Genomic DNA, 15,127 nt, shown 5'->3' with positions numbered 1-15,127 from the left:
TTAGAAGGAAAGACATCATAAAAATCAGAGAAGAAATAAATGAAATAGAAATGAAGAAAACCATAGTAAACATCAAAGAAACTAAAAGCTGATTCTTTGAAAAGATCAACAAAATTGATAAGCTCTTAACCAGATCCATCAAGGAAAAAAGAGAGGGGACTCAAATCAATAAAATTAGAAATGAAGAAGGAGATGTTACAATGGACATCTCAGAAATACAAAGGATTTTAAGAGACTACTATAAGCAAATATATGCCAATAAAATAGACACCCTGGAAGAAATGGACAAATTCTTAGAAAAGTAAAATATTCCAAAACTAAACCTAGATGAAATAGAAAAGATAAACGGACCAATCACAAGTACTGGAATTGAAACAGTGATTTAAAAACTTCCAACAGGAGTTCCCATCATGGCGCAGTGGAAACGAATCTGACTAGGAACCATGAGGTTGTGGATTTGATCCCTGGCCTCGCTCAGTGGGTTGAGGAGCTGGCACTGCCATGAGCTGTGGTGTAGGTCACAGACACAGCTCAGATCTGGTGTTGCTGTGGCTCTGGCGTAGGCTGGTGGCAACAGCTGGATTAGACCCCTAGCCTGGGAACCTCCATATACCATAGGTGCAGCCCTATAAAAGACAAAAAAAAAAAAAAAGAAAAAGAAAACTTCCAACAAACAAAAGTCCAGGACCAGATGGTTTCAGAGGCTAACTCTATTAAACATTTAGAGATCTAACACCTATCCTTCTGAAACTATTCCAAACAATTGCAGAGAAAGAACACTCCCAAACTCATTCTATGAGGCCACCATCACCCTGATACCAAACCAAAGATACTCCCAAAAAAGAAAATTACAGACCAACATCACTGATGAACATAGATGCAAAAATCCTCAACAAAATACTAGCAAACAGAATCCAGCAATACATTAAGAGGATTGTACACCATGATCGAGTGGGATTTATCCCAGGGATGCAAGAATTTTTCAATATCTGCAAATCAATCAGTGTGATACACCACATTAACAAACTCAAGAATAAAAAAAAACATATGATCCTCTCAATGGACACAGAAAAAGCTTTTGACAAAATCCAACACCCTTTCATGATTAAAAAAAAAAAAAAAAAAAAAAAAACCTCCAGAAAGTGGGCATAGAGGGAACCTACCTCAACATAATTAAGGCCATACAAAGCCACAACTCATATCATTCTTAATGGTGAAAAGCTGAAAGAATTCCTGCTAAGATCAGGGACAAGACAAGGATGTCTTCTCTCACCACTACTATTCAACATAGTTTTAGAAGTCCTGGCCATAGCAATCAGAGAAGAAAAAGAAATAAAAGGGATTCAAATTGGAAAATAAGCAGTAAAACTGTCATTGTTTTCAGATGGCATGATACTATACTTTGAAAATCTTAAAGATGCTACCAGAAAACTCTTAGAGTTCATCTATGAATTTGGTAAAGTTGAAGAATACAAAATTAATACACAGAAATCAACTGCATTTCTATATAATAACAATGAAAGATCAGAAAGAGAAATTAGGGGGAAAATCCCATTTACCACCACATCAAAAAGAACAAAATACCTAGGAATAAACATACCTAAAGAGACAAAAGACCTGCATTCTGAAAACTACAAAACACTGATGAAAGAAATCAAAGATGACACAAATAAATGGAAAGACATACCATGTTCTTGGATGGGAAGAGTCAATATTATCAAAATGAATATACTACCCAAGGCAATCTGCAGATTCAATGCAATCCCTATCAAATTACCAAGGACATTTTTCACACAACTTGAACAAAATATTTTTAAGTTTGTTTGGAAGCACAAAAGACCCAGAATAGACAAAGACATCCTGAAAAAGAAAAATGGAGCTGGAGGAATCAGGCTCCCTGACTTCAGACTATACTACAAAGCTACAGTCATGAAAACATTATCGTAGTGGCACAAAAACAGAAATATAGATCAGTGGAACAGGATAGAAAGCCCAGAATTAAACCCATGTACCTATGGTCAACTAACCTATGACAAAGGAGGCAAGAATATACAACAGAGAAAATATAGTGCCTTCAATAAGTGGTGCTAGGAAAACTGGAGAGCTATATGTAAAAGAATGAAATTGGAACACTTCCTAACACCATACACAAAAATAAACTCAAAATGGATCAAAGACCTAGATATAAGACTATACATATATATATAATAAAACTCTTAGAGGAAAACATAGGCTGAACACTCTCTGATGAAAACCATAGAAATACCTTCTCAGGTCCACGTCCTAGAGTAATGAGAATAAAAACAAAAATAAACAAATGGGACCTAGTTAAACTGAAGAGTTTTTGCACAGCAAAAGAAACCCTAAACAAAACAAAAAGACCACACACAGAATGGGAGAAAATATTTGCAAATGAAGAAACTGACAAGGGAATGATCTCCAAAACATATAAATACCTCCTGTAGCTCAATACCAAAAAAAACACAAACAACCCCATTAAAAAATGAGCAGAAGATCTAAACAGACAATTCTCCAAAGAAGACATACAGATGGACAAAAAATACATGAAAAGATGATGAACATCCCTAATTACTAGACAAATTCAAATCAAAACCACTATGAGGTACCACCTTACACCAGCCAGAATGGCCATCAGCAAAATGTCTACAAACAATAAATGCTGGAGAGGGTGTGGAAAAAAGGGAACCCTCTTACACTTTTGGTGGAAATGTAAATTGGTGCAACCACTGTGGAAAAGAGTATGGAGATTCCTCAAAAAACTAAAAATAGAATTACCATTTGATCCAGCAATCCCACTCTGGGGACCTATTCAGAGAAAACCATGACTTGAAAATACGCATGTACCCCAATGTTCATTGCAGCCCTATATACAATAGCCAAGACATGGAAGAAACCTAAATGTCCACTGACAAAGGAGTGGATAAAGAAGATGTGGTACATACACAAAATGGAATATTACTCAGCCATAAAAAGGAATGAAATAATGGCATTTGCAGCAACATGGATGGACTCAGAAATTATCATGCTAAAGTCAGACTGTGAGACACAAACATCATACATTATCACTTATATGTGGAATCTTAAAAAAGGATACAATGAACTTCTTTTCAGAACAGATACTGACTCACAGACTTTGAAAACTTATGGTTACCAAAGAGGACAGGTTGAGGGGTGGGGATGGGTTGGGGGTTTGGGATGGAAAGGCTGTAAAATTGGGTTATAATGATCGTTGTATAACCATAAATACAATAAAATTTATTGAATTTAAAAAAGAACCAATTATTTAACAAATTCTGACTGTCTACTTAGCAGCAGGCCCTATGCTAGATGCTCAAGAAATATTTATCACAGAAATATTTTCCCTTGAGGCTGGAGGAGACGTCCAGACACCTGATGTGGTTTTCAGCCTTTAGATACCAATCTCCCTTTAAATGCAAATGACCCGTGCAGTACAGAAAGAATTCTCCAAGGGAATCAGACAGGAATAAGACCTAGTTTATCCTCTGGGTCTGTGCAGAGTACAGGGAAACTAGTGACAAAGAGCCAGAGAGCCTTGGCAAGTATCTGTGGTCTCAGATCAGTTCTGTCGTTACGTGTATCTACAGCACGAGCATTGAAAACTGAGATCTTCATATGATAGTTTCAAAAAAATAGTATTTAATACTTTAAAAAGACTTTAAAATTCTTTTAAAGTCTTTTTAAAAATACTTTAGTTACTACTATTGTTAAAAATAGTAGTTAATACTTTTAAAACTGTTTTAAAATTTTAATACTTTAAAAATAGTACTTAATACTTTAATATCTTAAAAAATAGATTTAGGAATCCATTTGCTATTCTTGAAGAAATGCTATAAGTATGTGGAAATTCTTTTCCCTTCCATTTTTTTCCCTCCAGTGTTAGAAGAAAAAGGAAAGAGGTAGTTGTTTCTCAGTTTGGGACTGGACTGTCAAGCCGAATTGCTTGAGACTTTTTTTCATCTTCCAAAACTATATTACGTTTTAAAATGGATATTTTGGGAGTTTCCGTCGTGGCTCAGTGGTTAATGAATCCGACTAGGAACCATGAGGTTGCAAGTTCGATCCCTGGCCTCGCTCAATCCCTGGCCAGTGGGTTAAGGATCTGGCATTGCCCTGGGCTGTGGTATAGGTCCCAGACATGGCTTGGATCCCGCGTTGCTGTGGCTCCAGCGTAGGTTGGCGGCTGCAGCTCCGATTCGTCCCCTAGCCTGGGAACCTCCCATATGCCACGGGAGCGGCCCAAGAAATGGCAAAAAGACAAAAAAATAAAATAAAATAAAATGGATATTTTGAATACCCATTCATGACAGAAACTTACCAACTAGATAGATAATTTCTATATAATAACAATGAATGTGTGACTGCACATTAAAAAATATCATTTATAATCACCCCAAATAAAATAATTTGTTAAATATATATTTTAAAAACATGTACTGGGAGTTCCCATTGTGGCGCAGTGGTTAACGAATCCGACTAGGAACCATGAGGGTGTGAGTTCGATCCCTGGTCTTGCTCAATCCCTGGCCAGTGGGTTAAGGATCCGGCATTGCCCTGAGCTGTGGTGTAGGTCGCAGATATGGCTCGGATCCCGTGTTGCTGTGGCTCTGGCGTAGGCCGGTGGCAACAGCTCCGATTAGACCCCTAGCCTGGGAATCTCCATATGCCGTGGGAGCGGCCCTAGAAATGACAAAAAGACAATAAATAAATAAATAAATAGATAAATAAGTAAATAAAATAAAACCATGTACTGAATCTCTACAAAAATGACACAATGTTGTGAAAGGAATCAAAGAAAACCCAAATGAATGGGGAAAAATACTGCACACATGGACTGGAATTTCTTTGGGGGGGGCTGAAAGTTCTGACCTAGCAAATGCACAGATTTTCCTCTAACTGATCTATAGGTTTATTTCAAATCTAAGAGCTCAGCGATCTTTTGGTAAACATATGCAGGCTTATCCTAAATTTGTATGGCAAAAGAAAAGGATCTCGTATAACTAAAACATTTCTGAAAGAAAAAAAAATACAGTGGGAAGAATTTTCTACATGTTCAGACTTACTATACAGCTACACTAACCATGATTGTGTGATCCCGGGGTGGGGGTGGCTAAATACATAGACCAATAACTATGTAACCAAGCAGGATCCTGGGAGGCCTTCCCAGAGTGGGCCCCGCCATGTCCTCCACCTGCCTTTATATATAGAAAAACTTCAGTCAAAGGACAGATTTAATCAGAGAAGTGGAAAAGAAAATACAGAGAAAAAAGAAAAACGTAATAATAATTCAGCCATTCAACCAAGACAAGGACCTTCAGTTCTCCTTCAAAGACTATAGATAATACTCTGAGCCATGTCCTTGAAGGTGTTTTGCAGGTGCTGAAGCCCCACCAGGTGAAAGAAGTTGACTGGATGCTGCCCACAGCACGTAGACCCCAGACAGGTTGGAACAAGAAGGTTGATGATGCTGCCCCAATCACCGTACCACCCACCAGTCAGGATAATGTCAGGAGCTGATCACACCCTGCTCCTCAAACACAATAAGACACCTCACTACTCTCACTGCCCCCTCCAAGGGGGTACACAGTCCTTGAGGCACTAGCCTGCTGTGTTCTCCTCTTTGCCTGGTGACTAAAGCCACTTTTTCTGTTTCCTCCAACTCTGACTCCATGTTTCCATTTGGCATGGCTGTACATTGGCAGCCAATATTTTGGCAACCATCAGAATAAAGAGTGAAAAATAGATCCACACAAAGAGGTCTAAGTAATCTTTGACAAAAGGACCACACTATGTAGTGAAGGAAGAGTATTCCTTCTGAAAATGCTGGTGGAGAAATAGAGACATTTACAGGCCAGGAAAAAATAATAATAAAAGGACGATGACCTCCTTCCACACAATATACAAAAAGTAACACAAAGTGGATCACAGACTTAAACACAAAATATAAAATGATAATGTTTAGGAAAAAATCTTCAGGAACTAGGGCAAGGTGAAGAGTTTTCAACTTAATACCAAAGGCACAACCCATAAAAGAATAAATGATAAATTGCCTCATCGAAATTTTTTTAAATTTGCTCTTCTAAGACTATGATGAGAGGAAAAAAAGCTACACACTGTGGCCATAAACGACTAGTAAGAGAGAGCCTTATGGCAGAAGGAACAGTTCATTAACTGTGGTGGTCATTACACCCATCTACATATACGATAAATTTTCATAGAGCAACACACACACGTACACTAAATGAGGACACAGAAAACTGACCAAATCTAAGTAAGCTCTGTGGATAGTTTCAATTTCCTGCTTTGATATTCTGCAAAATTTACACACAATATTATCATGAGTGAAACGGGACATGGGCTACATGACACGGCACCACCCTGTATTTTCTCTATTAACAATAGCCTGTGCATTTATAGTGATTTCAAAATAAATATTTAATACATACAATTTTAACTTAAGAAAAATTGATGCTTACCCTCCGGTTTGTGAAGACAGAATAACATTCCTTCACTAGGACTGATTTGATCATGTTTGGATCTGTGACAGCCAGCAGAGGCTGCCGACCATCATAAACCCTGTGTAGGGAAAACAGATCTGCTTAGATGTCATGATCTGGTTTCTACAGCTGGAGCCACACCTGGAGGTCCAGACTCTCATCCTGACATTACATAATCCTTCCTCCTAGAGATTGGGGTTCAAAATAACATTAGAACTCTTATTCAGTCTAGGTGTGGTGGACATAGGTATTTCCTATGCCATTCTCCATGACATTTACAGCACATTTTAGTCTTTTTTGGCCACACCCATGGCATGTGGAAATTCCTGGGCCGGGGATCGAACACATGCTACAGCATTGACCTGAGCTGCTACAGTGACAATGCGGGATCCTTAACCTACTGCACCGCATGAGAACTCCTCTCCATTATTTTTATACGTTTATAATATTACCTTATCAAAAAGGAAGTTAGCCTAGTAAATAATTGAAGGGAGGCAAATTATCTAGGAATGAAAAACGTAATTAGGAAGCATCCAACCACTCATTTTTGAAGATACATCAAAACATGAACAAGGCATATGAAATCTGTAGACGCACTGATCACAAATATGTAGTAATTTGCCTGCAAATGGAAGATTTGGAATGCCCCACAAGTGAGAGGAGGACTATGAAAGAATCCCAAGGCTATTTTTCTTCTATTTGCTTTCTAGTGCATATGTTTTTAAAGGAAATGTTACATTAAATGATAAGGAGATATCCTGAGAGCATCATAGTTAGAAGAACTCGAAACAAAAGGACAAAGAGAATGAAGACATTGAGAAAAAGACGCAGATTTTATTTTGAAAATATTTTCTTTTCATTACTTGTGTGTATTCTTCTGTATGAATTCCGAGTGGGCCTCGGGTTCCAGGTAGGTAGCCTCCCGCAGCAGCAGGGCGGGCCCACATCTGACACTCGTACCACCCAGAGCTGACCCTTCATATGTGCTATGTCCAAACTGGCTTGATCTCCTGACTGTCAGGATGCCCGTTCATGGCAATGGGCCACTGGCACGGGCCACTGGCACGAGATTGACTCTAAGTTAATTACACTGTCTTCTGGCCTTTTGTTTCCACTAACAAGCATTTACAACCACTGGACACAGTGGAAGATTTCCTACAAGTCACCTATTCCTCCTTTGACGTCACAGAGGGAGTTCCACTGGTTTTTGGATCACCTGTAACAATGGATAAGAAACACTGTACTTACTGCTGCCAGCCTCTAAAAACTATTCTAAACCTCAGAGGGTTTAAGTGGGTGTTAAGTGTATTTAGTGTTGAAGCAGAGACCGAAGTGAGTGAGGAGGCACATAATCTGCTCTCCATTGAATGATTTTTTTCTTGGATGATCCCCTTCTTTCGTTCATGTGTTTTAAAAAAAAACACATGGGTGAAGAAAGGACAGTGGTTTACAGGAGGAAGGTAATGTTTTACACTCATGATCTCACACCTGCCTTAGCACTTCTTACACTATCAGTTAAAATGCAGATTTTTAAGCCCCACCACAGGTCAAACGGTATGCCGATGTCCTCTCCAGTGTTTTCTAACCCGACATGAGGTAAATCCAAAATATAAATAAAGGAATTGTGGCTTTTAATTAAAAGTGAATCATGTGGGAAGGGGCAATAATATATATTGATGTGCACACATGAGAAGGGTCTGGAATTATGCATTTTGTGCAATTAAAGCCATCCTATAAGTTATCCAGTGGCTCGGTGGGTTAAGGATCTGGTGTTGTACTGCTGTGGCTCAGGCCACTGCTGTGACATGGGTTCAGTCACTGGCCAGAAAACCTCCACATGCTGTGGGTATAGACAAAAAAAGAAGGGGAGGCACCTTAAGGAAGGAAAAATGGGGGGGGGGAAATGAATAGCAAAACACTGGGTAAAGAGATGCTAGGGGTCCCCAAGCCTCCAAGTCTGGAGCAAAGTGCTGACCGGCAGCTCTGCAGGCCTGACTCAGACTGGGGAGCTGGACACCTGGTGACATCTGGGGTCCCTGGTGGAACAAGCCTCCCAAGCTTTACCATAGATGGTTTCCTCCCCAGGAGCTCTGAGCTGAGAGGGTCCTCCACACCACAAGGGGGAGCAGCATCCCAGCAAGTCTAGGCAATGAAAGGTTCCAGAACATCATACTCACCCCCACATTTTCCCATACTGTTGAAAACACTTTTTGTCAAAATGGTCAACACCCTGCAAGAAGAAACAAAATTAGAATATTAATCCAAATGTATTGAACCCTACCTCTTTAGGAGGCAAAAATGTCTTCCAACTCATGAAATCAGGCTACGGTTTTGCACAGGCAGTTGCAGAGAAATTCTTACTCAGAGACGTCTTGGAGGAAAGGAGGGAAAACAGAGGAGATATGGGAAACGAGAACTTAAAATCACGCTTGAATTTTCTCCAACTGTTACAGATACTGAAGGCTTACCTTTGCCTGAGAATATTCAGTATCTCCTTGCCTTCTGTGAGAAAACTGAAGCCGGGGGAAAGTTAGAGTGGCCTAGACACCCTTTCAGCTCCCAGCTAAACATCCTTTCCATTTCTCTCATGAGCCCTCTCTGGATTCCAGCAGAAGGAGGAAGTTAAAGACACCAGTGAGCTTTATTGGTCTAGAAAATGTAAATGGGTCTAAGCCTTGTGCATTAAGAAAGTGAGTAAATGAATCGCAAAACAGACTCGCTTTCTACTTGTCCAGATCAACACACACACAAATAGGAAGATGCCACAAGTTCACAAAGAATTCAAACACTTACCCTGACTTTTCACTTCTGTAACTTAAAAAAGAAACAATTAAAGAAAAACTTCCTATAACTAGATTCTGTTGTGATATTTGATGGTTTCCCATTGCAAATAAAAGTCCAAAAAGTGTGGGTCTTGGGTGCATCTGCTAAGATGTTCACCTGAGACAAGTAGAAAGAAAAGTACTGCTTCTTCAGAGGAGAAAAAAAATACAGGAAGATCTTAGGCAGTAATGATACAGTGAGGGCCTCTGTTGGAAGAGTCAGGATCTGAGGGGAAAAACTCACATCTGTAGGAAAGGAAATCTGAGCCAGAGAGCAGCTTGCATACAAGACTCTCTCCCTGGGCCCCTAGATTTAGTTCATGACCCTCAGTTCCGGGGCCAGGCCCTGGGCAAGGCATCAGAGCTGAATCAACCACAAAGGCACTGCCAAACTTCACAGTCCATGTGTCACCTCCACATTCCATTCAGTTAATTTAAATTTTTAATAATTTTGTCAAGTCATATCGTTTTGGTTTATTTTATGTAAGTGATTCTGCCTTGTTTAAAAAACTTCATATCCTATTTAGTGGTTAACTAGCTGAAGTAAATAGACAACCACCATCTTGCCCCTGTTATACCTACTCCCTGCTCAGATGCACCCAAAAAGTGCCTCCTTTGAAGGCACAAAAGTGAAGGAGAAAACTCTTGCTCTATCCCTTAAAACCCAAAAGATGTCAGGGGTAGAAAAAGTGGAATAGAGCCACAGAAATAACAGCAGGTGTTAGCAGATCGTGAATGGATTAGAAGAAGAAAACGCTATCCAGAGCTTATGCTGCCAACAGGAAAGTCTGACTCTAAGGAATGCAGCTGAATGGGCAATGACCAGGAGCCCCTTCCGGCTTTTCTCCTGATATTTAGGAGGACTGTGCCTCTCTGGGAGTCTGCACCTGGAAGAAGCGTCTCTTCACAATACTCACAAGACAGAACATCAAGTCCTGAGCTGAATCAGCCAGAGAGCTGGGCTGTCAGATTCAGGCAAAATCTGAGCTCCTAACAACTGCAAATAGAGGTGTGATGTAAAACCGGCCATGTGCTGGGTGGGGCCCAAGATGTCATTTCTACCACATATGAAATCTCAGAACTTCCTCCCGAGGAGAACAGTTTTACTGTGGAACTCAGCTGGAATTTGCAACCATAAGAAGCAAAGAGGGAGTTCAGACAACACACACCTTACGGTAGCCCAGGATATTTCCAAAATAAGGCAGAGGTCTTGGCCCAGGAATCCCCAGCTTCTTAAAAAGGCCATGTGAATACGTCCCATATCTATAAAGTGAAAGAGAAAACCAGGTCACAGGGATTATGGAACAGGGGCTGTCTCATAACTGACTCAGAACTGGAACAGTCGACCTAGGGAGGTAACATGTAGGCAATAAATAATATCGGCAACTCCCAAAGCAGTAGTTACAATCACTCATCACCTCCTCTCCCACCACCACTATGAGACCCGCAGAAGGTAATGATGATTAGCTAAACGCAGCCGAATTCTTCATGAATTGTAGAGTGAACACTTGATAGATGTTTTGACTTGGAGTGCTCCCAAGAGGTTCAGGCTGGAATTCTTCCAGGGAATTACTCAGATTTCTTTCATAACTTGACTCTTAGATGATTTGGAGAGTCTCATTCAAAGTAGAAATGAGAAATTTCTTTTTCCGTTACCACAATGAGCTTTTGCTTAAATGTGCCCCCATAAAAACAGTAAGTTATGGAGACCCTACTGTGACATTGTTCTTGCAATTTTCATGGATATTCTTATGCTTTTCTTTCCCTCTATGCCTTGACATGTCAGGATTTAATTCTGCTTGAATCTATCTTCATAATCATACTTTAGTAAACAATAGTGCTTCTATTGTCATAACAGAAATGTGAGTACTTTTCAGCCACACCCAAGTTTCTGTCCTCAGGCAATTTGGTTGACTTGAGCTACAGAGAAGGGTGAGTGACCATATGTTCCCTGAATATAAGTTCATAAATGAACCAATGACTCGTGAATCCATTTCCAGACCATTCTTTCTCGAATGGTACCTGGGCTTACAACTTATGGTACTCACCTGCTAAGCACAGTGCCCCAAGCACACTCATTTTTTCAAGATGTTCAGTCACAAAATAGTTACTTTACTGCCTCTGTGCATTAACTATCCCCAAAAGCCATTAAGACTGGTTCTTTCTATGCCTCATGGACCCAGAATTCATCTTCCTGTGTCCTGTGTGGAATTCCACAACTGTGGGTTTTAATTCTTGCAGATCCTCTCAGTCTGGTGTTGCTCAGAGATGAGACTGGAGGAAAAGAGAGGCTGAGGGAAGAGGTTGCCAGCAACAGTTTTAACCATGAAGTTGCTAAGCCTCCAAGACCAATACTGTAGAGGCAAATTAGGAAGACGGGGCTGAAAAGTGTGCTATGTATAAATGGTTCAACATGTCCTGCAGGTGTTTTCAGCTAAAAGTAGGCCTTTCACACTTCAGGTACCTTCTTGCCAATAGCAAAAAAAAAAAAGTCATTGTGTGGTATAAAATGAATAGCCATAAAATGTTTCAGATTGGTGGATTAAGACCTGTCTCTTCTTTGATGCTGAGCTTTTAAGGTCTTTAGGTTCCAGATATTCTGTACAAATCCATCACATCTTATAATATGCGACAAAATAAACACAAAAATTGCATGAGGGAAATTGCATTGTTTGAAGATGCAGCATGGGCACCTTGGCCAAGCACAGCTGAGTGTTTGGATCTTTCCTCCAGAAGAGTTGGTGGAGGAGCGAACATCAGTTTCCAAAAAGGGAGTGACCTGGGCTATGCCCACCCTAGTTCCTTCCTCAGCCATCATAACCAGGGAAAATCAGTTTCTCCTTCTAAACTCTCAATGTGTTGCATGAACTCAAGACTGATGCCAAGACACAACTACAGATTATCATGTTAAGTGAAGTAAGTAAGAAAAATGCCATATGATATCACTTATATGTGCAGTCTAAAATATGGCACAAATGAACCTAGGTATACAATATAAACAGAGTCACAGACATAGAGAACAAATTTTTTGTTACCAGGGGTGGGGCCTGAGGGGAGGGAATGGGTTGGCAGGAAGTTGGGATTAACAGAAGCAAAGGATTCCATTTAGAATGAAGAGACGTTAAGTCCAAGGCCCTTCTGTATACCTCAGGGAACTATAGCCAATCTCCTGGGATAGACCATGATGGAAAACTATATGTATATAGTTTGCTATATTGAAGAAATTGGCACAACACTATAAATCAACTATACTTTCAATTTTTTTTAAAGTGATGCCAAAACATTGAATGAATGTGTCTGAATTAATTGGTCCCAAGGAAAGATCTGGTCCAGTGTCTAACCACACATGATTTCATATAAAGGCAGAGTGTGGTCTGGGTGAATTCTTGGATTGCTTTCCAGCTTCGCATGGTTTGGGAAAGCTGCTTTGAGTAAAAAGGAAGGGCCTTACAATAAAGCCAATCATTCTTATTGTGTTCACACTGTGCTGGTATCAGGAAAACACTGTCTGCAGCTACTGACTCTTGGCGGCAGTAGTATCTTCTAAGGCTACTGTGACGTTTGCCTGGTACTGACACTACCTAATAACAGCCCCAGGGCCAGATGGACCACACATCATGTGACTTAGATGGTGACCCACCCCAGGCTTCAAGCAGATGAGATGCCAACTCTGCTGACCTCTGGTGGGACCAGGTCAGACGATCATCTCTGGGAGGTCTGCTCTGAGGAATGAGGACTATTCTTCCCTGCATCCTGACCCTCCCAGGATGCCTCCCCCATTATCACTGGCTCCCAGGCACACTTAACTCCCATGAGAGATTAAAATAACCTGCTGGCAGGTGTATTTAAAACAATCTATATCACAGAAGTATACATTTTTATACTAGATTTCATTTTCCTGACATGATGCTAGAAGTGTGAGCTTATTTACCAACTTTTATGGTCAAAAATACTGGAAAGCAGACCTCTTTTATCCTTTAGAAAGAACATGTGGGAAATTGTCTTATATCATTAACAAATCTATGATGAAGAATGAATTAAAAGCTATCAATTTTAAAATGTCAGGAGACAGAAAACGTGTTGCACATACCTGAATCACTATCGTTACTTTCCAAGAATTAAAACATTTATAGAGTTCATGTCATCATGACTTCTTGCTGTTTTCTAATAACAGTGAAATTGAGATAGAAGTCAAATGTGACATGGAGATGGGCCTTTCCTACCCACTCCTTTAAAGTAATCCCTTTCCCAGCCTGTTCTGTGGTGTCAAGAATCCCACACTGTTAGATGACCGTGATTCCTTGTCTAGTACTGTACTTAAAGGGAAAAAATAATTATAATACAAGTTGGAGTTTGGGACTTGCATGGGTCGTGAGCAGATTTCATATCATAGGGAAAATAAGTTTCTGTGTTAATGATAATCCTTCCAGAGATAGGAGGGAAAAGTGAAAGAAATGAATAAAATATCCAGATTTCTGCCAAGTCTCCTCTGTTCTACAGATTTCTGATTTGGGAGGTAGAGAGTTGTGCATAGAAAGAGTGGGGGATGGCACTCTTAGAGATGAGTGCCAAAGAGGGGGCATGGCGTGGGGGGGGAAGCTGAGTCTAAGAGACGGGCAATGTCTCCAGCCCCTGGGTGACCAGGTGCCTTATGTGAATGACACCTGGGGTAGGAGAAAGGGGACCAGGAACCCCTGAGTGACACAGGGGCCAGCTGCTCTACACATCTCTGGCAGCAGACCCAGAACCCAGAAGGTGAAGACAATGGGACAAAAACCCAGTTGACTTCATGTCTCCAGGACCCCCAGAGCTTGGGAAGGGAAGGGTACCCCCACTGCACAGGGACCCATTGGTTAAAATCTTCCTCTGGTGGATTCTGGTCCATGGAAACGGGTGGTCCACCAGAAGATCTTCCCTGGGAGCAAATAATGTCACTAAACTCTGCCAACTACAGAAAATAGGCACTTGGGGGCAGGAGGTTGGTTACTCCTTCCACGGGACTGAGTCAATGTCAATAATATCAATAATACTCCCTTTGCTGTTTGTGGACCCACAGCTTAAGCACCCTTCCCTCCATTAAATCTGATCTTCAAATCAGTAAAGGGAAAGGGAGACCTGATTAACACCTAAGGCCAAGGTTACAGAGCAGACAAGTCTGGACGGCTACTCACAGATAGAGGAGCACCAGGCTGGTAGCCAGGAGAACCCAGGTCTCTGTGGAAAAGCCTGGGATCAGGTCCATGGCCACTGTCCTCGTGATTCTCTCCTCGGATTTTCCTTTTAGCTGGTTGTGCTGCGCTTTGCCTGCTGCTTTCACACCCAGTGATGACTCGCTGAGGCTGAAAGATTTATATGCTGGGAAGTGGGTGGAGCTGGGGTTGCAGCCAGTGAAAAAACACCAGTGCTCTTCCTGCAGGAGCCCTCCCCCCCTTGATAGTTGGCAAAGCACCATGGACAGTCAAGTTTGACCTCCTTTGAACTCATATTCTGTGCGAATTCAATAACAACTCAATAAGTGTTATCAGTAAGTCCAAAGGTTACAGAACTCAAATAAAACCACTAGCCATTAATCTCCTATAAAATGCCATGTCTCCCTTAAGCTGCCTGCACTCCAAAATACTTGAAATCCTCCAGACAACCTATATCTACAAATATTTACCCATGCAGTTTCCGCTGCCTAGAAATACCCCTCCTTCCCCAATAAGGCACCTTCTCATTCTTCAAATCTCAGCTCAGAAAGAATAGTCTATCTTAGAGTCATCCCTAACC

General features: G+C 40.8%; 1 protein-coding gene across 1 annotated transcript in view; it reads right to left on the bottom strand.

Annotated features, from left to right (window-relative positions):
• CYP3A29 (cytochrome P450 3A29) overlaps nt 1–14,663 on the bottom strand; it is a 39,620-nt gene extending 24,957 nt beyond the window's left edge. The window contains 4 exon segments of the mRNA NM_214423.1: nt 6,516–6,615; nt 8,714–8,766; nt 10,528–10,621; nt 14,530–14,663. Coding sequence (NP_999588.1) covers nt 6,516–6,615; nt 8,714–8,766; nt 10,528–10,621; nt 14,530–14,600 — 318 coding nt within the window. The 5' untranslated portion in view covers nt 14,601–14,663.

This window comes from Sus scrofa, chromosome 3 (assembly GCF_000003025.6).
Source record: "Sus scrofa isolate TJ Tabasco breed Duroc chromosome 3, Sscrofa11.1, whole genome shotgun sequence".
Classification (NCBI taxonomy): domain Eukaryota; kingdom Metazoa; phylum Chordata; class Mammalia; order Artiodactyla; family Suidae; genus Sus; species Sus scrofa.
The sequence above is the reverse complement of the archived record's forward strand: the minus strand, read 5'-3'. Positions and strand labels throughout refer to the sequence as shown.